The following is a 26,206-nucleotide window of genomic DNA, read 5'->3' on the forward strand; positions in this document are numbered from 1 at the left end:
AAGAAATAAAAATATATTAATAGTACACATTTACTTATAATATTCCATTATTTCCACCTATGGCATTTTAACATACACAAAGAACAAAAACAAATAGAAGAATCATAAAAACACGTAAATCCCCTAGCATATCTTGAGGTGGCCAACTAAATTTTTTCAATAATATAAAACCAATTAGTCTTGAGGGAGAAGAGGAAGCCAAAAACACACTGAAGAAACACCCACAAGAAGACATTTATTCCACCACACAGTTATAATACTGTTACATGTGATATAGTTATATTTAAACATAACAATCAGGATTTGTTGAAATAATACATACAGTGGCTTGAAATAAACACAGGATATAGGTGCTTGTCAGAGAAGAATTGGTTAGTCACCTTTCCCATCACATTTACATACATATGTAGTACAGATAGCACACAATAAACAAACACATTTAGATAACAACATTTCCATCGAAATATTCTATTTTTATAAAGATAGCTTATATCTCTAAAAAGTTATTTGTGGCAGAATAAAAGCATACATATTGTAAACAATGAATTTGTACTGCATTTGATTTTATTAACAAACTAACACAATTTCATTCCCTAAATTTCAAATTTTAAGGCCTACACAACTGCAAAAACACTCCAAAGTTTTGTACTATGGTGATTCAATATGATTGGCACACAATAGCTCACTTTTGAAAGATGATTGGGCATTTTGTACCATTTGTTATAGTGGCTAGTATAACAAGCCACTCTTGAAGTTATGAAAGCAGAGCTACTGTAAACCTTTTAAAGATAGGCAAGGGATCAGTCACCCAGAAAAATCAAGTAAAACAATGCTTTACTTTTCCTTTTTTGTCTCTCTCGATGCATTACCACCTAAGGAACTAGCACATGAGGTAAAATTGGTGCTTGGTATTGTTATTCCCTGAGGGGATTTGCACTTTTGTATTTCCAAAATGGTTTTCTTAAAATTTTATCTAATAAATATAATAAGAGTTTAAAAAGTGAATAATCCCACCTGTGTTCAACATTTTAGTAAACAAGACAGCAATTTATAATGGAATTTCAAAAACTTCTCTTGAACTATAAAAGTATAGAAAATTTGCATTACCTTCAAGGTAATGTAAGATTTCAAAAAACTAAGAGATGCGAAATTTCACATTGTAAACTGTTTCCAAGAGATGAAAATGTACCCTGGAACAAGAATGATGCATCTAAAAAATAAAATATATTTCTGCATTATATTACACATTTCTAATAACTTGAAATTGACAAGCACAAGAAATCTTTTACAAAAATTACTGCCTAACAATGAATCAAGAAATAATATTTAAGCCATGGTCAAAATTAATTAGGTCGTTATCCTGAGCAGAACCTGAGTGTATTAACGGAGGACTTCAAAATTGACTTGACAGGAAAAGACAGGCCAATAAGTCCAACAACTGCATAAAAATCATTTGCAAATACACGAACAAATGATTCTTAAAACTGTGAACATGTATTATGGATTTAAGATAGCATGTCATAAGTGCACAAATGTTTTCATACAAAGAAAACCTAACTGACTGAGAGTGAGAGCTTGGAGATGGGAATTGTAATTTTCCTCAAATTCCAGTAAAATTGTATATTTTTAGAATTCAACAGCTGTACTTTTACTCATTTGTATGAAAAATACCCCTACCTGGTTTAGAACAACATTTTCATAAAAGTAAAAAAATGCATGCCAAATACATGTTTGCACTATAGCAGTCAAAGCAATTACTGGAAGTCATTAATGGAAGTACATACAATTATCCAACATATATCATTTGGAACATTTTATCAATATATTTTGTAATAAACAACTTCATCTAAAATTTGAGAAATCATCCATTTAAATTTACATTTTATAAAAAATAATCTTACTAGAAGTCATGCTATAATCAATTTTCAAAAGACAATTGTTTAAGGAAGCTGGCAAGAGTACATTAATTGTAGCAAACTTTGTACAATAATATGGCTTTTCATTGTGGGAATAACAAGGAGGCTCAAATTGTTATCTTTTCATTATATACTCATCGGGAGGGAAACATCACTTGCTACGGTTTAAAAATGAGGGGCCTGGCTATCATTTGAGCAGCAGCCAGGCCAAATTAAAAATTTAACACCAGGATATATTAAGAGACATTATTTACAATGATAAATGGAGATGCAGACACCAACAAATTCTATTGACAAAATACTTTTTTGAAATATTACCTAAAACACCCTACTACATAATTGTATTATAATGAAAAAGTCTACCCCATACATAATGAGTCCAGTATTCTAAGATCACTCATTTATTAATGATTACTTGTCAATTGTGGGTTTCGGATTAAATTACGAAGAAGTGAAGCAGTAATTCAATACCATGAAATAATAATATTTTTTTTCAAATTTACAAAAAGAGTAGTTTACTATACCCTAACACTTTCTTCTACTCAATAAGTGAATATCATTGGAAAACTGCTCGGAAACTTGCGAAAAAGTGAAAAGGCCTTCCTAGTAAGGTATCTAATAATCCAATTGTTGACAGCAAAAATTTTGCATCCTATCAAAAGTATTTCTCTGCTAAATAACATACTGAGAGGAAACATAAAATGTCCTTCACAATACCAAAAACAAGAAAGAAAAAAAAATAGTAGCGGGTCAGTTTCGTTCTTCGATTCCACCAGCTCTTAAGCTTGGTACCGAAAATGGAAGAGAAGCCAAGACGAATCAGTATCCAAATAATAAGTGCAAAAACAAGTTTCAGAGCTTTTTTCTTAGCATAATTTACGTTACTGACTTTAAATGGAGTGATATCATTGAATTAACCAATTTAATAATTGCAAAATAACTAGATATATTGTTTTAGGTGGTATTCATAATACCACTGCAAAAAAACCATTTATAGATTTTGAAAGTTAGGCAATAAAAATGAAACACTTGATTTAGAAATAGAATCGAAAACTCATGCTTGGAACCGAACCGACAACAAGTAGAACCGACTCATCCTTACAAACAAACAAGACAATTTCCTTATAAGATGCACACTATTTTCACCATCAATGTCAGCATACGACTTTAACGTATATCAAGCAGTAAGTTCTTTGTGAAATACCATTAGCTTAGAAGAGATGGATTGAAAGGAACTTGAAAGGAATTTCACACCTAGAGCTGACCACACTAGAGTGAAGTACAGGCGTAGAGGTCTTGGGAATATATAGCTAGACACGAATGAATGTAAAACACTAAGAGGACACTTGGGAAAGGGACAGAAATAGAAAATGGGTGGGATCATGGAGTGCCATTCCCCCAAAAAATGATATCACCACTCCTGGCTACTCGTGCAGTTTTGCACCATTGCCTTCAAACGCTAACTTGGGAAGTATGAGTGAGTTGTAATTGTGGCTTCTTTAAATTACGACTTGCACAAGTAAAACACTCTCGACTTATATAAAAAAGAAGCAGCTGAAAATTAGCAGCCCATAGAACACTTAGGTCACAGGCGAAGTTTGAAACATTTGTAATATTGTGCCCTGAAGAGGCACCGTAGATGCCCTCTCAAATAGTAGTTCTCAATATCAACGGTACAGACGTGACAAAAACGTTATCCAATATATATACACACATACAACCATATACATATAAAAGAAAGTTGGTCTGTGTGGCCTTGACCTCAATAAATATATAAAATGTGAGAAATTAAATTATTATAAATAACACCCATGCAAAACTAATTTCACACCCATTTAAATGAAACCTATTATTTGTCACTATTTTGTACCAAAGTCTCATTGTGATAATATATATATAATTATATAAGGATATTCTAGCACTTCAGCATGCCTTGCATGAGACTTATTGCATTCTTATAATAATAATAATTATGATGCTTGAAGACAAACATTATCAGATCTTAAGAGCAGAATTAGAATGGAGGTTTCACATCAAGTCTTGGATGAAAACAGTACAATAAGTGTATTTGTACATTGTAACTGCTATTTCCAGCAGTATTTTATAAAATGTTCTTGGATCCTAATGCTCACAACCTCTATAGTAATAAAGTTTTACATCTTAATACAAAATAAATTTCTTTTCACACAAAACAATGCTTTGCCACCACCAATATTTGTTATTTCTTTTTATTTGAATATGATGGAGTATGTACGATTAGCTTTACATGAAAAAATGATCACCGATGCTAATGTTCAGATGGCCTGTACTTGCGTCCTATTATAGCCAGAAGTGTGCCATTAAGCAAAGGAAACTGGCCATTTAGCATTTAGAGAGACATCCCTAAAATGATGCATAATCGGCAATACATGAAATTAGCCATGTCAAACCATGAATGATAAGGAATTCAATTCTGAACGTTATATTAATGAACCAGAAATTCTTCATTTCATGAAATGAATAAATAATTGGCATGATGAATTAAAGGAGCACCTGCAAAGTCATAATGCAATAAATGTAGCCAACATAGAGGTAAGTTGGTAAATCTGAGTTACTATTACAAGCTTCAAACCACCTTAGATACATTAATGATCATAAATCTGGTTTATCCGATCTGGTTTACCAAAAATGATTTATCTGATTATAAATTCAGAGCATAGAGTAAAAATTAGCACTTCATACCCGAACATGCATAAAAATGCATGCCTGAAAACGGTAGTTCTTCAAATTATGTCAAAGAGAGAAAATGGAAACAAATTAATTGGCTAGGTTCTTATGAAGTTAATAATGAATAATGGTGTAATGTTAATTTTTGTGCTCCCAATATTAGAGGAGGATTTATGAAATTTTGGGATAATGTTTAAAATACTATTTTGTCATCAATGATACTCCGACAACTATATGATCTAAATGATATATCTACAACATTCTTCTGAAATGTATTACTCATTTGATCTTATTAAAATTTAATAATTTACTATAAATATATTTTAGATCAAATAGCATACATTATTATGGATATGCCTTATCAATATGCATGAACCAAAAATGGCTATGATATGTCAAATAAATATGCTAAAAGCCTAATTAGTACATAGCCTTATTATGAAAGACTTTATTGACTAATTTATTCTAGATATGAAAAAGTTTCTAAAATAATTATTTAAAAACTTCATTTAACATCTATTAGCTGTCTTCTACCCAAGGTCAATACTGTACTATATACACAGAGGAAAATTGAAAATAAATATAAAAGGAGCTAAATATAGTGGTATTGGTCTTGAAAAATCATGTAACAACCTACAAAGAACCAAGAAGATGTATACCCAAAAGGCTTTTTCAGGGACATTAAAAAAAGAAATTATATGACTCCCAAATGGAAAAATATGCACTGAATAATTCACCAAATACATACATGTGTGTATAATATGTATATGTATATCTATATATAACAGCTGTCAAAATTAAACCACAAAGACATGCCTCATGATGCAAATACTAAGTTTACTGAGGAAGCATGGCGAGTGTGGCTCTTCTGGCTCGTTTCTTCAGCTTATCCTCATTGTTGAGCTTCACACGGATGGCTTCACGGACTGTACTGGCCGGGACATCAAATTTCTGCATCACAGTAGCTATGAGGAAAAGAAATCTGTTAAATGATTCATGCCCAACATGTTAAACACAAACATCAAAAGTTTACGAGAATTAGGGCATTAGTATGTAGTTTATAGCTATAACTGTATGTTATTTGGAATTCGGTTAGGCTATGTACAGAGATAACATTGTCAAGCACATATCAGTAAATGGGCATACCATGGTGAAAACTCCTGATTTTGCCTGACCAATAAAGTAAAGCAAGTCTGGCTCACATAGTACTTAGATGGGTAACTGCCTTGGAATATTGGGCGCTGTTGGAATCCCTTTCTCATTCCTTTTTCATCTGTATATCACTTCTTGAGAAAGTGACACCACCATATTAATATGTGGGCCAATTTCTTGACTTTAATACATTTATATGGTTGTTTTAAGTTTCCAAAATTCAAATCCTTTGATTTTCCCCAAACATTATGGGTTATTCCAAGTAGCTCACGATATATTCAAATATGGTATTCTGCCATGGTTTATGCTCAAAAATACTTTCTGCAGATGATAGGATGGCTTTAGGAAACTTCATTACCCAACTGCAAGAAGAATTCTCATTCATGTAGGGGTGAAAATTTTGACCTGAATCCCATCATACAAACTGCAGGTCAAAATGTCTCCTCTGCATGCTTCAAAACTCATTGTTACAAATAGAGAAGAAGGCCCTCTTCCTTTTGCCTGGAGTGTTTTTTCTTTGGAGAGGAGGTGTAGGTCAGTGACGTCGCCAAGTCAGTGCAAATTTAAGACTTTATAGCTTCAAAATTTGGGAATTTTCGTCTTCTGGGTGGCAAGGTTTTTCTGCCTGGGACTGTACAACAGAAGAGCCGCGGCTCCAATGAAATACCCTTTTACCCTTAGTTCTCGATCTAGACCATTGCATGAAAACAGCATGAATTGCTTGCATCAATACAGGCAGTTAAATTTCGAATACAGTAGATTCTCGTTGATACGAACAATGTTATTACGAAGCAATTAGTTGGTCCCGACGAAAAGGTCCATCCAACCTATAGTAAATTAAATGTTTTTACAAAATTTTTGTTACTATGAAATTACGAACCTCAGTCCCGGTCCCGGCGGTTACAAAATGAACTTTATTATGAAGTTCCGCGAAAAAGCTATGGCATTTAGGTGTATATACACTACGCTACGTTATCATCATTGATCTACATTTAAGTCTTCTTCTTGTACTGTGCTCAAGAGCATCAATTTTGGTTCTTTCTTCAGTAGGAGATACTTAAATGTGCACGCAACATCATATAATAAGCTTCATTCCAGTGTAATTATGGTGGCACACTCATTAACCCTCGTAGATTGGACGTACAGTTAGTCCTCTATCTACGCACATTGGAATTATGAACTTTCAGAGATGCGAACATTTGAAAAATTCAAGCGCACCCGAAATTTCAAATTTGGTGCCTTTGGAGTAAGCCGATGTGACACGATGTGGCGTAGAGGAACTCGCACTTTGGGCATAATCTGAACAATGTATCATTTAATCCGGTGTGAAGTCGGGAACTGTTCAGCATTTCGCCCATTTTTTCTTCCCATGGACAGCGATTTTTTCGGCTCTGCCTATGTTGCAAGCTAGATCAGTTCGTCACAATCGTGCTTTAACGCACGATTGTGATAGTGTTGCATTCTGCAGGATAACCACTCTCCTCGATGCCTTGCATCGGTTTATCAACTTAGGATAAGGTGTCGAAATGCATCTCCCTTGTTTATCGAGGACTAGCCCATAATTCAATTGCATATATTACACTTGACTCTGAAGATTTTAAGTGCCGGAGACTGAAGGGACAAGAAGTATGCTTTTCTTCTTTCGATGATTCATAAAAGAAACATTCATACAAACTTCGTTATTACGAACCTCTGGTTTTTTGGTCTAGTGAACTTCGTAATAAAGAGAGTCTACTGTATAATGCATTCTGGCAGCGCATGTTACTCTTAAAATCAGGGTTTATATGGGTCAGAAAATTCAGGAAATCTCATACAGGGAAAATGAAAGTCATAACAAGTGATTCAAAATAACCACCATGCATCAGCTGCCTCTCTTTGACACAAAAAGATTTGGTAAATTTGCCTCAGTCGAAGTGGATATATTCCATGTAAAGCCATTTTACAAGTTGTTTTAGCATTGTATACACAGTGGAACCTCGATCTATCGTTTTTCAAGTGGATGGATGAAAAAAAAAACGAATGCGGGAAAACAATGAATGCAGGAATGTTTGACCAAGTTGCCAATGCAGCAGGAAATGCAGGATTTTGGGAAGAAATTGTGATTTTCTTTAAAGGATTCACACAGGAATTTAGCTGATTAATGGAATTTTTGAATTTTATGGAAAAACTTAGGGCATATTGTTCATTCGACTAACACCTCTTTCAAACACCCTAAGGGGAAAACACTAACTCACGAAAAAATGATTGCATGCCGTCTCGGTATTTACACTGCTACGATGGATTTCTGTCTGGTTAAAATATCCTTATCTATCAAATGCCATTTCAGTGGCACGCCCATCTCATACTTGGCTTCATCCAACTTCTTTTTTTCAACAGGTAGCTCGCTCTAACCCCACTCCTACTGTCATATGCTAGCAGATGCTGCAGTGTTCAGGCGCTTCTCCCCCAAATTCTTTTCTTCTTCTTTGTCAATTATTTTCAGTCCGTCTTTGAAAGTTCTCACCAGATAACCGGATGAATTTGAATGGCTAGCAGGGAGAAACCAAATATCCTGAGAAAATATCACGTCGTCTGTGACTGTGACAAGAGAGATTCATTGCATAACTCATAAATTGTGACTTGATATCTGTTTCGGAAAAAAATGCTGCATTCCAAGAAGCTCAGCTGCGAGGACATCGAGTTTTGCCAGAATGCATGTTTGGTCCCATTCTTTTTTAAATTATGTGCAATTATTACTAATATTTCAATCCAATATAGGAGTAATATCAATGCTCGAAAGTCATTGTTAAACACCTAGCCAGTTAGACACCATTGTTAAACATTGTGCTAATACAGGGTTCCCACTCTACCTACATTATAAAATTCACGGTTTTTTCCAGGTTTTCACGGTCTAAATGTCATCAAATTCACGGTTTTTAGATAAGGTATTTTAAGCAGAAATATTGATCACGTAACAATCATCAGCCGCACGTTAACTAAAAATGTAACAAATGCAACAGATGCCTTGAATGCAAACGCAGCAATGAAAGTGCTGTCTCTTATGACGTTGCCTGTAGCTAACAAAATTCAGGTCCGGCTAAAGGGTGTGAGTGGGACAATGGAGAGAGCAGGGTGGCAGGGAAGTGAAGAAGTGCCTGATTTTTTGCCAGGGTTAATGTCTAATTTCAATCACAGGCTTAAGGTCAATATGCTGTCATGGCACACGGACCAATTAATAATTGTACTTCGAAGGAACATGTGCAGAAAAATGTGTGGACTGTATCTGCACGTGACTCGGCCTTGAAACGTGATTGAAATATCGATTTTTCTTTTTAATCAGTCTATCGTAGTTCTACAATCAAGTTTGATTCACATTAAATGTCGTGCCGAAGTTGCATTAATGCTGTACCGGTAAACCATGTTTACCACAACCAGCCAGATTACATTACAATTTAATTTTGCACATTTGTTTTGGGGTAGTGTGGTGTTTGTGTAATCAGAAACTTACATACAGTGCAACCTCGATATAACGACACCCCACGGTGCACTAATAAACACTCGCTATAGCGAATTGTCGCTTTACCGGAGGTGGAGCAAATAACAGCCTATACACCTGTTTTGAACAGATACACAGGAACAGGGCGACAGATAAACATCTATCCGATAAACGTAAGCATAAATCCAGACGAAAGGCGATGTTTTTTTGCATCACTAAATTTCCTTACTCAATTAACGACTAACTATTCAAACAATTTATAAGCGCCGCACTGAATAAAAATCATGCAAAGCATTGGTTCGTCAATCATTATATTTATGGAACGACAGTTTACCACATAAATTTGAGACTGAGCACTCCATTAACTTCATTTCTAATAGATCGCTAGCAATTACAGAGGTTAAGGAGTCTTGATGAAAGTCTTCCGGCTGTGAAACCCTCGCTATGGCGAGAGCCAACACCGAAAGGGTCTCGTAAAAACGAATTTTTTAACACGCTTATTATAGGGTCAATTGACGGTGCATCGGCTATCTCTCGTAATAGCGGGGGTGTCGCTATAGCCCGTACTCGCTTTAACGAGGTTCCACTGTACTAAAACAGTTGTTGATTTGCAAAAAAGTCCACAGAAAGTAAAATATATATTTTTTCAGTGAATATCAATTCTTTATTTATAAATATTTTTTATTTTATTTTTTTAGTTCTTATTTATTTGTTTTATTAAATTTTTTCCATTAGTTTATTTTCATTATTTCATTTTTTAAATTATTTTTTTCGATATTTTTTTGCAGGAAATTTTTGCAATATTTTTGTCTTTTTATTTATAACGGACATTATAAGTGAAATATCAACTTAAATACCGAGAGGAAGCTTCACTTGGTACCTGTAACGGGATTCTTGTTTTTTTTAACATTTATTTACATTTTCTGTGTATTTTCGAGATACATTATGTAACGTGGGGGATTTTATAAATTTATTATTAAACATTAGTTAATAAATATAACATCTGTGCAAAAAATAAGCTTTAAGTTGTATATTTTGCACTTTTGGAACGTAACCCCTAATTATCATGAAACCCAATGGCTCGACTTTCGTACACGTTTTCAGAAACACATTGTGCGCAAAAGTTGGGGACCGCCTGTAGATACAGTCGGATCCGGATTTAACGTTTTCGCAGTTAACGTTTTTCCACATTTAGCGTTTATTTTTTTGGGTCCCGATTCATTCTCTATTAGGACAATGTAAAAATTATCCGTATTTAGTGTTTCCGCATTTTGCGTTTTTCCGCATTTATGGTCGTAAAAATTTGTCCCGCTCAAGATTTTTTTGCCCGATTTAACGTTTTTTCATGACGGTTCATCCAAATCTTCGAATTTATGCTCATCAACAAGAACAGTCTCATGGAAGTTTACCAAGAGTCGATAGAATCTACCGGGGAACGCTTCTTCAACTGCTTTCTTCCGCGAGCGCAGCGCAACACTCGCTCACTCGCAACTGGGTGATTTTTCTTCTCGTAATGTTTCGCTCCCCTTCTGATCCAAACACCAGGCACTTTTTGTATCAGATCCGATCTAATGGAGCAAAGTCATCCCTTAATAACCTCGAACTACCTTATCCTTCACTTCTTGAACTTGACTTCGATGATACGTGACGACTGATGACACGAGTTATCCTCCAAGGGCCGCTACAATAATGGTTTTCTCGTTATGTTTTCAATTGATGGCTCATGCCCCTTTCAACTCTATAGAGTTGAAACCTACTACCTACGGGCAGTCGATTATTGGCCCAATATTTTTTCAGTCATTTACTTATACATATTTTTTCAGCTACTTTCTCTTTTCAAAAGAGGAGGCCCAATATCAATTGCGCAGTTCACTAGAAGATTCTTTCTATAATCCATTCCAAGGTCAGTTTCCACGGAGGAACAGCGAAAGAACTGAGGAAGTGTTTCCCCTGTCATGACCGTGAGTGAGCATTCTTTCCCTACGGAACAACATTATTTTACATCGTAATTAAGATATCCCGGAGCCAATTTATCGACATGCGGCTGGTTGATATCACTGTCGATTCAAAAATATTTATCTGGTGCTAATTAATGTCAAAAGAGAATGACAATCGGAGTTTTGACGAACTATCACGGTCCATGACTCTAAATAAATCGCTCATGCTGGAAAAAAAATCACCGCATACTCACGGTAGAATAGACGAGCGCGGAAAAATACGAAAATCCGGCAGGTATCCCTTGGTGGTTGACTTCGACATCATAATCCTGACGAAATTGCCAAACTCCAGAGGCACTGACAATTTTTCGGATGAAATCCAGTTCTGTTGAAGATTAAACCTTTTCACTTAACAGAGTTTAGCTAATCGTTATTCAAGGTCCAACCAAATTTTATTAAAAGCTGCCGAGAAACAAGGTGAGTCAGAGTCAAGGTGATCAGCACGCTGCGTAAGCAACTTCTCCCGGCTCCATTCGACCTGCATGAGGCCATGGATATATGGCAACGAATCTGGTGTTATCATCGAGTTGAATCACCATCGACTTGTACGCATACTAGAAATAAGTTTCTACTTTTTTGGATGACCTCGAAATCCAAAATGTGCGCATAGGAGGCTTTTTAAAGGCTGATAAATACCTTGTTTCGCCGAGGCAACAGAAAACGTTAAGTTGGCAAAATTCCAGGAAACCTCCCTTTTACTAGATATTCGGTAGTTGAGAATTCGGGATTAGCAATCTTCTGCTGTCCCTTTATTTCACTCATTCCTCATGATTTTTCGAGTACCTACCTACACCTTTTCTTATTATATTAGAAATGCTATAGTCACCTACATGTCACTTTTACAGAAAAAATTCTAAATTTCATCGAGACCTCTGAAATATGCATAAAAATGGAATCACTAATGTCCATAATAGTAATCCGTGTGGGAATACTTTTAAGTTGATGTTTATTAGAATTTTCTTAAAATATTTCATTAAAACAATTGTCATCCTCTCATTGCTTATTTTTACCACCCATTTTTTTAGCTGATTCCTGAAAAGTATTATCCAACCTTCATAGGGCAGAGAACATTTCATTAAAGAATTTTTTGCTGCATTCAGCACCTTTTAGTTACTTAAAATAACACTTTTTATCCATAAAAAGCCATTTCAATCATTACAGACCTTAAAACCTGAAAAAAAAAATGGCAGGTCCTCATTTAGTGTTTGTCTGCATTTAGTGTTTTAAATTTTGTCCCCCCTGAAAAACCTTAAATCAGGATTCTACTGTATATAGCAGTTCCCGCAAGTCATACGAGGTGTGTTCAAAAAATATCGCGACTTTTGTTTTTTTTCAAAAATTATTTATTTATTCGTGAATATCTATGAATTCTTGCCACAGGGTAGAACGGTCAATAAGGAATATTACCTGCAAGTTATGCGCAATTTGCGCGAAGCAATCCGCCAGAAACGCCCGGATTTGTGGAAGAACAAAAATTGGCTTTTGCACCACGATAACGCCCCTGCTCACACATCGTTGCTTGTGCGCGACTTTTTGGCCAAAATCAAAACACACTAATGATGCCGCAGCCACCGTATTCCCCAGATCTGCCCCCCTGTGACTTTTTCTTGTTCCCTAAACTGAAGAGACCCATGAAAGGACGACGTTACGCTACGATTGACGAGATAAAGACGGCATCGAAGGAGGAGCTGAACAAGATAAAAAAAATGATTTTTTGAAGTGCTTCGAAGATTGGAAAAACCGTTGGCACAAGTGTATAATATCTCATGGGGATTACTTTGAAGGGGACAAAATAGATATTCATGAATAAATAAATAATTTTTGAAAAAAACACAAAAGTCGCGATATTTTTTGAACACACCTCGTAAGTGAATAAGAAGTCAATGGGGAGTGAGGGTGCCAAGGGTGGTTAAACCCTAACCAAAATGTAAGGAAGATAATGCCAAAACTGTACACCATTTAGATGAACAGTATCCCTAAAACTTACCCCTCCAATAAACTCTCCCATCTAGCTCTAGCCTTGGTGAATAATAATATTTATTAGTAAAATTGAGCCTATTTAAACCTTAAATATTTTAGCAATGAGATAAAGTCATGCATGACCAACATACCAATAACTCGAGTAACTTTATCTCGATCCAGGCGGGGCTTTGAACTCCCCTTGCTTCCGTTTAGACAGTGGCTGGCCAACACATCTCGTCCAAATACTGCCACAAGAAGCATGTTCGTGTACTTTTTAAAATCAGGGCATGTTAACATCTTCAAATGGAGCTCTGGAGGGAGGTTTGGCACACCTACACCAGGCATGCCACTGACATCCTGCTGACAAGGAGAGAAAAGTAGTGAGAATCAAGGTCATTCATTAATTACAGCCAAAGCTAAGATGGCCTTTATGACAAAAAACATCAAAGAATACAATAAAGGGAGGCAAGAAAACATATGAAATGCCTATTCATATGGGCAGTGGCACTTTAAGGACCAGAAAAATGTTATGGAAATAATAACGTGGAATAAATTATAAAATGTCATGAGGTAACATGATTTAAAAAGAAGATGAGGAAGATCCATTTCAGATGACATTATTTAAGAATGCATCTCTAGTGTCAAGCATGGGTTACTTTACCTGCAGTATTAACTGCAAGTAAAAATAAAATAAAACAAGACTTTTCAAGCCTCCAACGGATTTAGGATCTTACATCTGATGACCTTAATGTTGAACAGCTTAAGGGACAACAAACTGACGCAAGAATATAACATTTTTCACTGTTGAACATACAAAACAAAGAAAATGATATGTTACTATCAAAGTGTACATTTCATGCTTGAAAAGCTCATTACCACAAATAGACAAAATTAAGCAGACCAACCTGGTGACTAGCCAGCATGTGATCACCATCGTGATAGTGATGACTCATCATTGAGTAATCACCCTGCTGCACTTGTTGAGGCATATTGTTAGGCATTGCTGAATTAGTTGCGTAAGGAGCAGAATGCCGCATATTGACCATGGGATCATTGTAAGCTGGTAATAAAAATGGATGGTTCATTAAACACTTGAATGAAGATATTGATGACAATAAGATATAGTATGGCATTCTAAAGTAACTGATCAATAAGTACTCCCTAGTATGTACTAAGAAGTACTTATATCTTGCCTTAATTCCATTAGCACAGATAATTAAGAGTCAATAGTATGTAATAATTATTTAAGGACAACATATTTATACAACATCAATAAAACATAGTAAAGCTATGGTCTTACCTGGTTCAGTTTTTAATCTATCAATAGATTTAATTCTAAGTCGTTCATTTTCCATTTTCCTTTGCATATCCATTCTATAATTCATATCCATTCCATAATGATTCCCTACAGGATTAACAGATATATCATTCTGCGAATGACTTTGGAATTCCTGTAATTAGGAAATAAGAAGGAAAGGATAATTTACATGCAGAATCTAAAACAGAAATTTGACATTTTGGCGTTTGAAATCAAACAGCAAATACTTCAAATTTACAATAAATAAGATTGAAACATAGAACAGTTACAGAAAAAAGTACAAATATGTATGAATTTATCAGAATACATATTAAGAACAAAGTAGGCACATCTTCAATAATTGATGACCCTACTACCCCCCATGAAAGCAAAAATAAGCATTTTTTCAAAACCCTCCCCCACTTTCTTGCATAAGATTTTCATATACTATTTACTTCACATAAAAAAACTGGGTACAATATACCATTTATTAAAGAATTTCCATAGTAATGTCACATAATTATTATAAAAAGAATACTACCAAAAAACTCCAGTGGTATTTATTGATAAATTATTATTAGTTTGCCAAATGCTACATGTTACCTGGGCAATACTGCACTGTACTATACTGTACAATATGCTCTACATGGCCATCCCTCCTTTCTTTGTTAAGCAGTTGTACCTTCCTGTCTTATGTAAGCAAAGTTATGACCCTCTTCTCTCCCACTTATAAGCTAAAGTAAGCAAACTCATTAACCTCCTCCCTTGAGGGGTGAATACATAATATTTGAATGCCGCTTATGTTGATATTTGGTTAATATCAATCAAAATATTGCTAACAAAACCACATGAGTGAGAAACAGTGCAGGTTCATTACCCCTGCAGAGATAAGCAAATGAGCATGACAACGAAGATATGACTGAGAATTTACCTGCTTCAAGCTAGATACACCTTTCAACTGCCGGGGTGGGCATTTGGTAGGAGTAATATGAGTTTCTCCGATGATCAGCACATCTCCATGGGAAAGGGTCTCATCCATTTTTCTCAATCGTTCTAGAATTCAAAGAGTCAAAAAGAATTATTTGAAGGTCAAACTGTATGAGTAAGAGAGCATTGGTGATAGAAAATTGTAACACATGCAACACAAACATACAATCAAAAACACAACATTTGGATAAAGTTTGGTATATCACTCCGAATGCTGCTGTAATGCCTAGCAAAAAATAAAATTAAGTCACTACTTTCAAAAAATCAATACAAATAATATTGACGGAAACTCTTAAGAGTCAAGTCTATAAATTTCAGAGGTTTCTTTTTGTTAGAAATCTGACTGTAAGAGGGATCTAGCCAGGAATTTTGTTTTTAGCATTAAATTTTCCCAGAAAATGTACGCGTCTTACTCTACATCATCACATCATAATGCTATGGGTACTCCCGATTGACATACTAATATAATTAGTATAGAAAGCTAACTTTACAAAGTTTTAATGAGATATTTAACACATCATTGACAACTAGAGCTTAAAGCCGAAGACAAAAGGATACAATACAACTTATTGCTGGACTAAGAATGGATTTAATTAATACATGTATTGAAAGCAGCACAGTTTAAGATGGAAAATGGGTATCTGTGACCATTAATGTAAAGAAAAATTGTTTTACTGTACAAAATTCTTGATCCATATTTTACCGAATAAACCCAATGTAATATGTACAATTCTAAAAATCATCGATGGTAACAACCAACAGGAATTAAATGCCAGTGGTTTCCCTAGTAGAAATTGCCACAAATTATTTAACAAAAGATGCTATTGCAACCCATCTTCATAACCTAAGTCCACAACACATGACTCAATGAAAGATAGGCTAAATAACAAAAAATATTGTAGACTACTACAGCTAATTAACATTTATTGTGTACATGGAGTATCCTAAAAACAGGAAAATAAGGTCAAGGAAAAGTCATAATAAGATAGAAAAAAAGAACTACTACTAGGGGAATGAAAGCACATGTATGGGTACTGAAGTTTCCTGCAATTATAACATTTGATTTGAGCATTTCCTATGCAGAGGGATCTTGGTGACTTAACACACATGCAACCATAACATGGCCAGCTTATCTAAACCATCAGATTACTGAAAAAGTACAGAAAACAAATATGATTTACTAAATATTTTTATGATATTTATTAAGCAATTCAATGTTAACTATTCACAACACTGTTACTGTAACATAAGGAGTTCCTCGAGTGGTCACCCAATCTTACTTCCTCACATAACTTAAGTAGTTTTCTTTTCCTGTTAAGATGGGTTAGGTAACCACAACTTCACACAGATCAAATAAGAATAAAAAAGACACATCTTCATACTCAGTAATGAAAAAAATTATGTAAAGAAAAATTTTGCACTTGAAAAGGATGAAACTATTTTGTCTGATGGGAGGTTGCCAGTCTAGGATGCCATTTGTCCATAAGCCCAAACTACAGAGATTGTACTGCACTAAGGCAACACAGTCTATCATAGCTATTAAATGCTTTTAATGTACTATTGAGAAGAAAGTTAGAAAAAAACTGAAGCCTGAATCTAAAGATAGTTTGACCAGCACAAGACTGTAGTGTTTTTCATGAAACGATACCTTTCAATTATTCACTAAATTTATCTCTGCCAGTTTCTTCACCAAACCAACTGGTTTCCCCATTATATATCCTTAGCCCAACTGTTTCCTCAACCATGTACCTAATCACTCCTACCAATATCCCACTTCCCCTTACTCCTTACTAGTTCCCTGTGTATATACATGTATGTCCAGGACTGTATGTCCAGCCTCCCCTCTTGATAATGAACCTGATGTGTTAAAACTAGTGATGGGTCAGTTTGATTCCTCGATTCTTCAATTCCTCGATTTTCGGCCAAGAACTGGAATCGAAAATGAGTACTTGCCAAGGCGAATAATCAATTCCAATTCCAGTAGTACTTCAAACCACAAATTTATATAAGACCGCGTTTCCAACAGTCATTTGAATTTTCGCGCCACGTAATCGTATTAACAGAACACATTATATAGAATCAGTGCAGTGGTTGCTTCTTCCATGCTGCAGTTCCGTAGTGGGGTGGATGTTAAGTTTTCTAGGTTCACAACGTGGTCATCGACTTCTTCTGACCGTAACAATGTCGATAGTGTGGAATCATTTTCATATTGACCCTTTAAATTATAAAATTGCTGTTTGTATCCACTGCCACTCAAGAATTTCCCATGGTGGAGCTTTAAAGTCTACCTCAAATTTATTAAAGCATTTTAATAAACAACATAAATCCAGAGTGAAGGCTTCATCACTGAAACATGGAACACGTGAAATTTTACCATTGACAATTAATATGTATACCCAAATTGTCACCTCCAGGTCATAGTGAAGTACTTTGTGATTCAAGGAGTTCCTGTTCAAGAACAGATTAAAACTGCCACAGCTCTTCTTCTCTACCAGCTACTTCCTCATCTTCTGATGCAGAAGTTTTTACAGCGAGCAATGCTGTAAAGCGTAAGCCCTCCAAACTTCTATCTCCCATTCAGCCAACTTTAAAGAAGTTAATGGATAAAACTGCTAATTTGAAGGTTGGAGACGCCAGGTCTACAATGATTACACGAAAAATAGGATAAATGATTTGCTTAGACCTGCAACCCTTCTCTATTGTAGAAAATGTTGGATTTCTCGAACTTATGGCATTACTTGAACCTTGTTATACCATGATATCCAGGAAAACCTTGTCAAACTGTGTTATTCCCAAAATGTACAGCCAAACCAGAGAAAAGGTGGAAGGTATGCTAAAAACGATAAAATTTGCAGGAATAACCACAGATTTGTGAGACTTGAAATGCTCAAGATGACTATCTTGGTATAACGGTGCATTTCCTTGACAAGGAATTCGATTTTAAGCACTTATGCATTAAAGTGATCCCGTTCCCAGAAGTATTGCATTCAGCTGTGAATATGCTCACATTTTTGGAGATGACTTTATCTGATTGGGGACTACAAGAAAAGATAGCACGTGTTGTTCGTGACAATGGACGCAATGTTGTTGCTGCTTTAGAAGGATCTTCATATAGACATTTTTCTTGCTTTGCACATACATTGCAACTTGTATTAAAAGAAGGATTTTTAAACTGCAAGTCAATAGTGAATCTAACAGCAGCCTGCACAAGAATTGTAGGCCACTTCAAACATTCTTCTAAAAATGTTAAAATTTTGAAAAAAAAAAAAAAAAACCTGAAACTGGCCCAAATTCCCAATCATGGACTAATTCAGGATGAGCCAACTAGATGGAACACAACTCTTCATATGTTTAAGCGAATTTAGGAACAAAAACAAGCAATTACACTGGCATCTGGTGAGCTCAAACTACCAATAGATTTAACGCCAGGACACAAAAGAAGCTACTTCACAAACTGCATCACTTGAGAGAAGACTACTAATCTATGCATACAAAAATAATTTTTTGCATATAACGAATGTACAGCCCAAATTTTCCAATGACGATGTAGAGTTCAAACTCTAAGTCATCAGATACGACATACGTTCTTTGGGGAAAAAAGTATTCCTTCAAATTTTGTGCTGCCATTATTAGTCCCTGAGACAGTATATTTCCTTTCTGGTGAAATGCTACACGCAGACCTAAATCATGGAAGGAGAAATTCAAGTATGTTCCTGTTCCTACAAAGGTTGTCTGCCTGGAGTGTAATTCTCACTGGTCTAGAGTGGTACTGAATCAGATGACCCTACCTTAATGCCCTATAAATGTTCTGTTCACATCTCTTTCCAAAAATTTGCCACATTTTTCCTCTTTCCCTCTATTTTCCTCATTGTAGCACCACCTCTTACACTTGGGCTAGGTCAAACATTTCACTTGGAGTACCCCTTTGCTCCCTTGCCCCTTCTTTTTTCAAAAATCAGAGAAAACTGTACATATAATAGGGAATAAAACAATGACATGAGATTTCGTCAACCCACTGGTATTTCGTCTCCAACCAGGATGGTGAAAATAGGACAACGATATCATGTACATGCAAATTTGAAATTCCCTTGCTGTACTTCGGCCTAAGAATACCATGCTACCAGAAGAAAAAAATAGCATCATGCAGGCCGATAGTGGTGGCATCCTCTTTGTCAGGATAAATTTTCACCCTACGAGTCACAACCACATCACACCATAATAAACAGAAAAAATAACTAATTTGATACCGTAAATCAAGGCACATGTGACACCAATAACCATAGCAACCAGAATTACTGAAAGATGAAGTGCCATCAATCATGCTAATCAATGGTAACATGCCAAAGTTCATGCTTTCCCCAAACCATTCTAGAACCACACAACTTAATTTTGATCTTTCTATGATGAAATGCATACAAGCATTTGAGAGAAAAACATGACATGTCACTAATTGCCTACAGAAGTTATACTTCCTTACCAATTTCTGATGTGTTGTGGGATCCTAAGGGAGGAAGCATCACTTTGTTTGGAGCGGGAGACTCATAATTTTCACCTAAAACAATCAGTCATATCACCAATGAATATGAAAATCATTTAGATGGGAATTATCTGAGGATATCCTACTTTGACTAATCAGCTCTGAAATATGTATTTAAAAACTGAAGAGTCACATGCCTTGCCATAAATATTAATGTATGCGTTTCCTACATTTATATTGCCTATAGTTGAGGAAAAGTAATTTACAAATTCCTAACCTGATTAATTCTCATTTTCAAGAACAATGACCTATAAAATATCACTCATTTTAAACTTTTTACTCACTGTGCATTGGAATACACTATGTGTATTTATAAAGATTTCAGATAGAGTACCTACTGAAAAATTAACATTAGAACCGTGGCACAGGACAAATGGAGCCTATTTGGTTTCCACTTAATGTTATACATACTTCCATATTTTGAGAGGCTAGTAGCTGGCTTTTCACGAATTTTCATTAAGACGGACCAATATGAAATTTTATCCCCGTTTGGCCCCAGCATTGATTTCTCGAAGCTCGTTGCAATTCTCAATCAATGTTAACATATTGTTGGTTCTGGTATCGTTAATAAGTTTCATTTTTACTTATATATTAGTATGTACCATCACTTGTACAAAAACTGGCAGGTTAATTTTACATACCCATCAGTGAAGTAATTCTTAAGGAAAAGACACAACATGTTGACTACCAGGTCAGGAATTAAGGCTACAAACAGATGGTTAAGCTGGTTTAAAACTAGGTATAATGTTGAATACATCTCAAATTGTGATGAGTCAAATAGCCTTGGAGTTTGACTGTTTGTCTTGAGAATGATGCTATAGCCATCGAAAATAGTCAACGGCAAATAAAAGTTTGTGGAACACTACTGGGTTTTATGCTTCACCATGAATATCAATAGATGGATCGACATCACTGAGTAAATAGATCGAATTCCACCTTTTTGCACCATTGTAACTAATTAATGAAGGAATTTTTGCAAGAAATTGACTATATTTATAAATAAAACATAATTATAAAAAAATTAACTTTGTAAAATAAATTCATTTACATCTGGATAAATATAATATGTAAACAATGCAAATATTCTATTTTCCTAGCTGTAAAAACCTAAAAAGACAGCATTATTATAGACATTGGCTGAGTTGGTGATATAGTTAGCAATTTTCAGGGGATCTAAGCACTCATCGTCATAGACTTCTAATGTAGTTGTAGAAAAAAGTAGTGGTTAAAATGACCCTTGTCTCAGGAAAAGCGCATAATCTACTCTGCAGTTGTAGTGTAAAAAAACTGGTCATGAATGGATGATAGTTATTGACTTTGGTATTAGAGCATTCTCTGGGAATTCAGCATCAGGTCCCAGCCCTATTTCGCCTCAAGAGCTGGAGGCCTCTTCAAGGTAAATTGTTTAATTCACCTGTAACAGTACTAGTAGTTGAAATGTTGTTAGGAACCATCGGTGATGAGTTATTCCCAAAAACTTTCTTCCATTAAAGTCAGCGCAATTTAAAGCTCGACTCATTATAACATGCATCACCTGCAGTTATGAAAAACTCAACAGAATTTTGAGGGCTTCAGCAAACCACAAGAGAAAACTAAATTTGCAAAATAAAATAAATATTACACTAAATCCGAGTAGCCATGAATAAATTCTAAATAACAAAACTTTCTCCGCTTACACTTACTTAAATTTTTTAAAAATATTTGCTTCACAATCGTTGTGTGAACTTCAGACATTAAATTCATATTCTAAGGATTATATAGAATAGAAGTTCATCTGATATAATGTACAGGTCTCAAGATTACTATTTTGTACAACTTTTACTTCAATCTTTGCATTATTATGACCTCACATGCATCCAAAGCAGACTTCAAGTATCACTGTGCCATTTTCCCCATTCCAATAACATCAGTTGAGCTGAACTTCAATTAATTACCATAAAACCTAATGGGCCAATCACTTAAATAAAACACTCCAATCACAATTTGGAACAATAGATTCATGTATAATACATAAAAAAGTATGTATTTACCAGAATATATCTCCAACGTATAGATATAATGATTCCTCCAAACATGCCGTTAATTTTTCATTTCTACATGTAATACCTTCAAAATCATAAAATACTGGTAATGTCAGAATCTTAATCAATGGCATGCAAAAAAACAAAACACAAACCCTATGTTATCCACCACCTACTAACAGTGCAAGACCTGATATGTATGAACTTGCAATTATTCCATCATCCAAACTAGTTTGTACAGTATGCATGGCAAATGGAAGGAGCCACAGTAAAAAAAAACTACAACCACGTCTTTAAATGACTGTGCATTATATAACAAAAAAAAGATGATGATAAAATGAGAGGGAATTCACGTCACTACTGCATTTACAGATTTTGGTAAGTCCATAGAAGAAGGGTTAGGAAAATTAAGAGTATAAATGCTGCTGTGTAATAGAAATTTTCTTATGAAGCCTAATTATAAGACAAGTGACCACATTATGAAATGGAAAAACTTCATTAACCAACACTAACATTAAAGAAAGAATTCAAGAAAGGTCCACCTTATTCAAAACCATCATAAGAAACACCACAATCCAATTTTAAAACAGAAAAACTGGGGAGGACAAACCATGTTGATGCATGATGAATATCAGTATTTGGGGGAGAGAAAAAAGATACAATCATGAATATTACCTTCTTTCCATGACTCCTTTATTTAAATATGCAACAGAAGCTTTTAAACATCATATTTTTGAAGATGATGGAGAAATGAAAACATAAAGGAAAACCTAAAGCCTCTGATGTGCATATTAATTCTCGAAATGCTACGCATTCCTACTTGGTGGATAAATATTCTAAAGTTTATGAAATTCCATGATTATTTGGTTGGTGCACCTTACTTGCGGTCATCTCTTCATCAAATCTTGATTTCACACCTTTTTAATTCGACACAGCACCCCTAATTAAATTTGCCATGCATAACATTCAAGGAAAAACATCTCCTGTACCAAACCTTTTTAATTACAGTGGAACCTCGTTAAAGCGAGTACGGGCTATAGCGACACCCCCGCTATAAAGAGAGATAGCCGATGCACCCTCAATTGACCCTATAATAAGCATGTTAAAAAATTCGTTTTTACGAGACCCTTTTGGTGTTGGCTCTCGCCATAGCGAGGGTTTCACCGCCGGAAGACTTTCATCAAGACTACTTAACCTCTGAAATTGCTAGCGATCTGTTAGAAATGAAGTTAATGGAGTGCTCAGTCTCAAATTTATGTGGTAAACTGTCGTTCGATAAATAAGTAGTTAATTTTGGTGAAAATATTGTGGCATTAGCATTCGCGAATACTTCATCTTCTTTTGTTCCTCGGGCGGCAGAAAGCAGTCTGCAGCATACCCGCACGTCCGTGAGTTGCGTGAATAGAAAGCATTTGATGGCAGTCACCATGGCCAAAAAAAACACCAAACACGTCTAAGCGAGAAAATAAAAATAAAGGAGTAATATGAGAGTTTCGAAATTAATTCATCTTCCTATTCGCTCTGCAAAATTAAAAACAAACAAAAGCACCCAAGGAATGCAGACGATGAAGAGTTATAAGGAGCTTTGTTCGGGTGGTTTTGTCCACTCAAATCTGCGGGAACTTCTGAGAAAGAGGCTACGCCTAAGCCTAAAGCGGAGTATTTCAGGGATAGATTGCGAATCGAGAATTTTAAGAGTGCGGAAGGTTGATTATACTAATGCAAAGCACCAAAGCGTTATCTCCCCTCATAATTGCTGGTGATGCCTGTGGTGTAAACCCGAAGTCGTGGAAGAATGGACTCCGATCATAAGTATCTTCAGAAGTATTCCCCGCGTCATATAACATACACGAAACGGAACTTTGTTACATACAACTCCCCGACAAAACCCTTGCAGTATGAGGTATTTCTTGCAATGATGCCTCTAAAAGTAGGTATAGTGCGCCTTAGCGATGATGTAGGATGTACGAAGCAATTATACTCAGCGTGAATTGTCCGGATTGACGTATTTATTCTCCGCTGCGGATTTACAAGGGTGAACTATTCGCGTCAGTGGTCGGAGTCGTACTGGCGCTCTCTTTTGTCACGTGGGTAGCCGAGCATCCCCTGGTGGCCGCTGGAAGAACTCACAGAACAATTAACTCTCGTTTTCAGTGCCGTGGTAAACTCAGCGTATTATTTCAAATACGCCGCGAGCGTAAAAGTCAAAAAGAAACTTTTTTCAACAACGGCAATTTTAATCACATCATTTTTCAAACTTAGCAAACTTTTTACCGTAGATGATGAAGATATTACATTATCTGATAGAAAAAGTCTTCCAAGGCGGGAACGTTATATAACCTTCCACCGTTTTCGCCTGTAGAAACAAATGTAATGCGTTATTTTACTTCACTGCCGCTTAACGTACAGAAACAATAAGCATACACCAATGGAAACATTTGAGGCATTAAATAACCGCGATACTGTTTTATCAGTTCATTTTTGAATTTTCAGTGGAAAATACCAAAATAATAGAATGATCACGTAAATGAACTAATTAAGTGCATAGAAAAATGGCTTCGTCGGTTGTGCATTGGCATAATGATTGACAAAACAATGCTTTGCATGATTTTTATTCAGTGCGGCGCTTATAAATTGTTTGAATAGTTAGTCGTTGTTTAAGTAAGGAAATTTAGTGATACAAAAAACATCGCCTTTCGTCTGGATTTATGCTTACATTTATCGGATGGATGTTTATCTATCGCCGCACCACTCCTGTTCCTCTATATCTGTTCGCAACAGGTATATTAGCTATTATTTGCTCCACCTCCGGTAAAGCGACAATTCGCTATAACGAGTGTTTATTAGTGCACCGTGGGGTGTCGTTATATCGAGGTTGCACTGTAGTGTGAAGTCTGCAACATGGGCTCCAGTTAGGAAAGCTACGTCTTGATAGCAAAATTTTCACATAGAAATTACTATGCTAAATTTATGCTCAGGTGCAATTTTACTTCCAAAATCCAAATGACCCAAACATTTTCTCTTAAATGTGACCTATAGCCTCTTTTTCACACATCTAATCGGACCTTGCCATAAGATGTGCAGCTAATCAGAAGCAGGAACACTGCCAATGCTTACAATGGATTCTAATTCACCATCCTTTAGCTAATCAAGGATATCATACCTGAGAGGGGGCCAAAAGTGAGGTAACATTATCCCACAAAATTAATTAATAATTTAGGTGCAGAGGGTGCATAATCCAAAGATGCCACTATGAATAGGGAAGAAATTTTGTTGCCTCAAAACACCCTAATTCAAAGGAATGCTCACCCACACACATACTTTTGGGATTAGAGGCTGTCGACATTAGGGATGTACAGAAATACCCCAAAGAATGTGTTTTGAACATTTTCAAGGAAAAGGTTATTAACTTGTGGTGGGGTTTGAGTCATCAGAAAAAAATTTGCATACATCTTTCAACTTCTATAGCAGTAAAGTGAATGGTGTAGTAATGCAGAAAGGCCAAAAAGACAGGCATATGATTGCTTCACACTCCCATTAATTTTGAACATTACTATTATTACATATTTCCACAAAGTATCACCTTTTATTATAAGCTTGTAAAGGTATAGCCTGAATCATACGATCATTTTTTGCCTCTCTGATTCATCTCCGCTTGCTCCAGCCTTTCATAACCCAAAAAATGATAACTTGACCCATTAATTTCTGAATCACACGGTCATTCCACCGTCCCTTTGTCCACCACTTTTTCTGTCATTTTTCTGTGCTCAATGTTTAAACTACAATTCCATTAAAAGCCAGACATGGTGTTACAATCGCAAATATGTAGTGACTTTGTGCACTGATTGACTGAAAGCCCGTGCAGAAAGTTATTGCGAGAAGCTATTACTCAAAAGGGATAGAAAAATGATCATTTGATCCAGGCTTGAGACAACACTGCATGCCGACACTGTGAAGGAAACAATGAAATGAGAGAAACAGTCACCTTTGGTATGGCCTCCAGATTCCTTGAGCCGTGCGACAGCGGACATGAGAGGCTCGAGGGGCGGTGGGCCTCCAGACTGGTTGTCCTCCATACCGTGGTCCTCGTCTCCATAGCCCATCTCGCCCCCATCGTCCATCTCGTCATCCTCCATCCCCTCCTCCTCCTCCCCAT

The 26,206-nt window shown here is 35.7% G+C and overlaps 1 protein-coding gene across 3 annotated transcripts; it reads right to left on the reverse strand.

The window, feature by feature from the left end:
- Positions 1 to 216: 216 nt before the first annotated feature.
- On the reverse strand, positions 217 to 26,187 carry LOC124157115. 3 transcript variants are annotated; one of them, XM_046531618.1, is made up of 7 exons: positions 26,036 to 26,187; positions 19,970 to 20,044; positions 15,437 to 15,558; positions 14,509 to 14,659; positions 14,114 to 14,268; positions 13,358 to 13,565; positions 217 to 5,587 (listed from the first exon to the last, which is right to left on the reverse strand). In XM_046531618.1, the coding sequence occupies exons 1-7, from the start codon at positions 26,184 to 26,186 to the stop codon at positions 5,460 to 5,462; spliced, it is 990 nt and encodes a 329-aa protein (XP_046387574.1). In that variant the 5' UTR covers position 26,187; the 3' UTR covers positions 217 to 5,459. The 3 variants fall into 3 exon arrangements, with proteins under 3 accessions (XP_046387574.1, XP_046387573.1, XP_046387575.1); XM_046531617.1 differs by having other exon boundaries at positions 13,358 to 13,568; XM_046531619.1 differs by lacking the exon at positions 19,970 to 20,044 and having other exon boundaries at positions 13,358 to 13,568.
- Between the last annotated feature and the right edge of the window lie 19 nt (positions 26,188 to 26,206).

The sequence above is a fragment of the Ischnura elegans genome, chromosome 4 (assembly GCF_921293095.1).
Source record: "Ischnura elegans chromosome 4, ioIscEleg1.1, whole genome shotgun sequence".
Classification (NCBI taxonomy): Eukaryota; Metazoa; Arthropoda; class Insecta; order Odonata; family Coenagrionidae; genus Ischnura; species Ischnura elegans.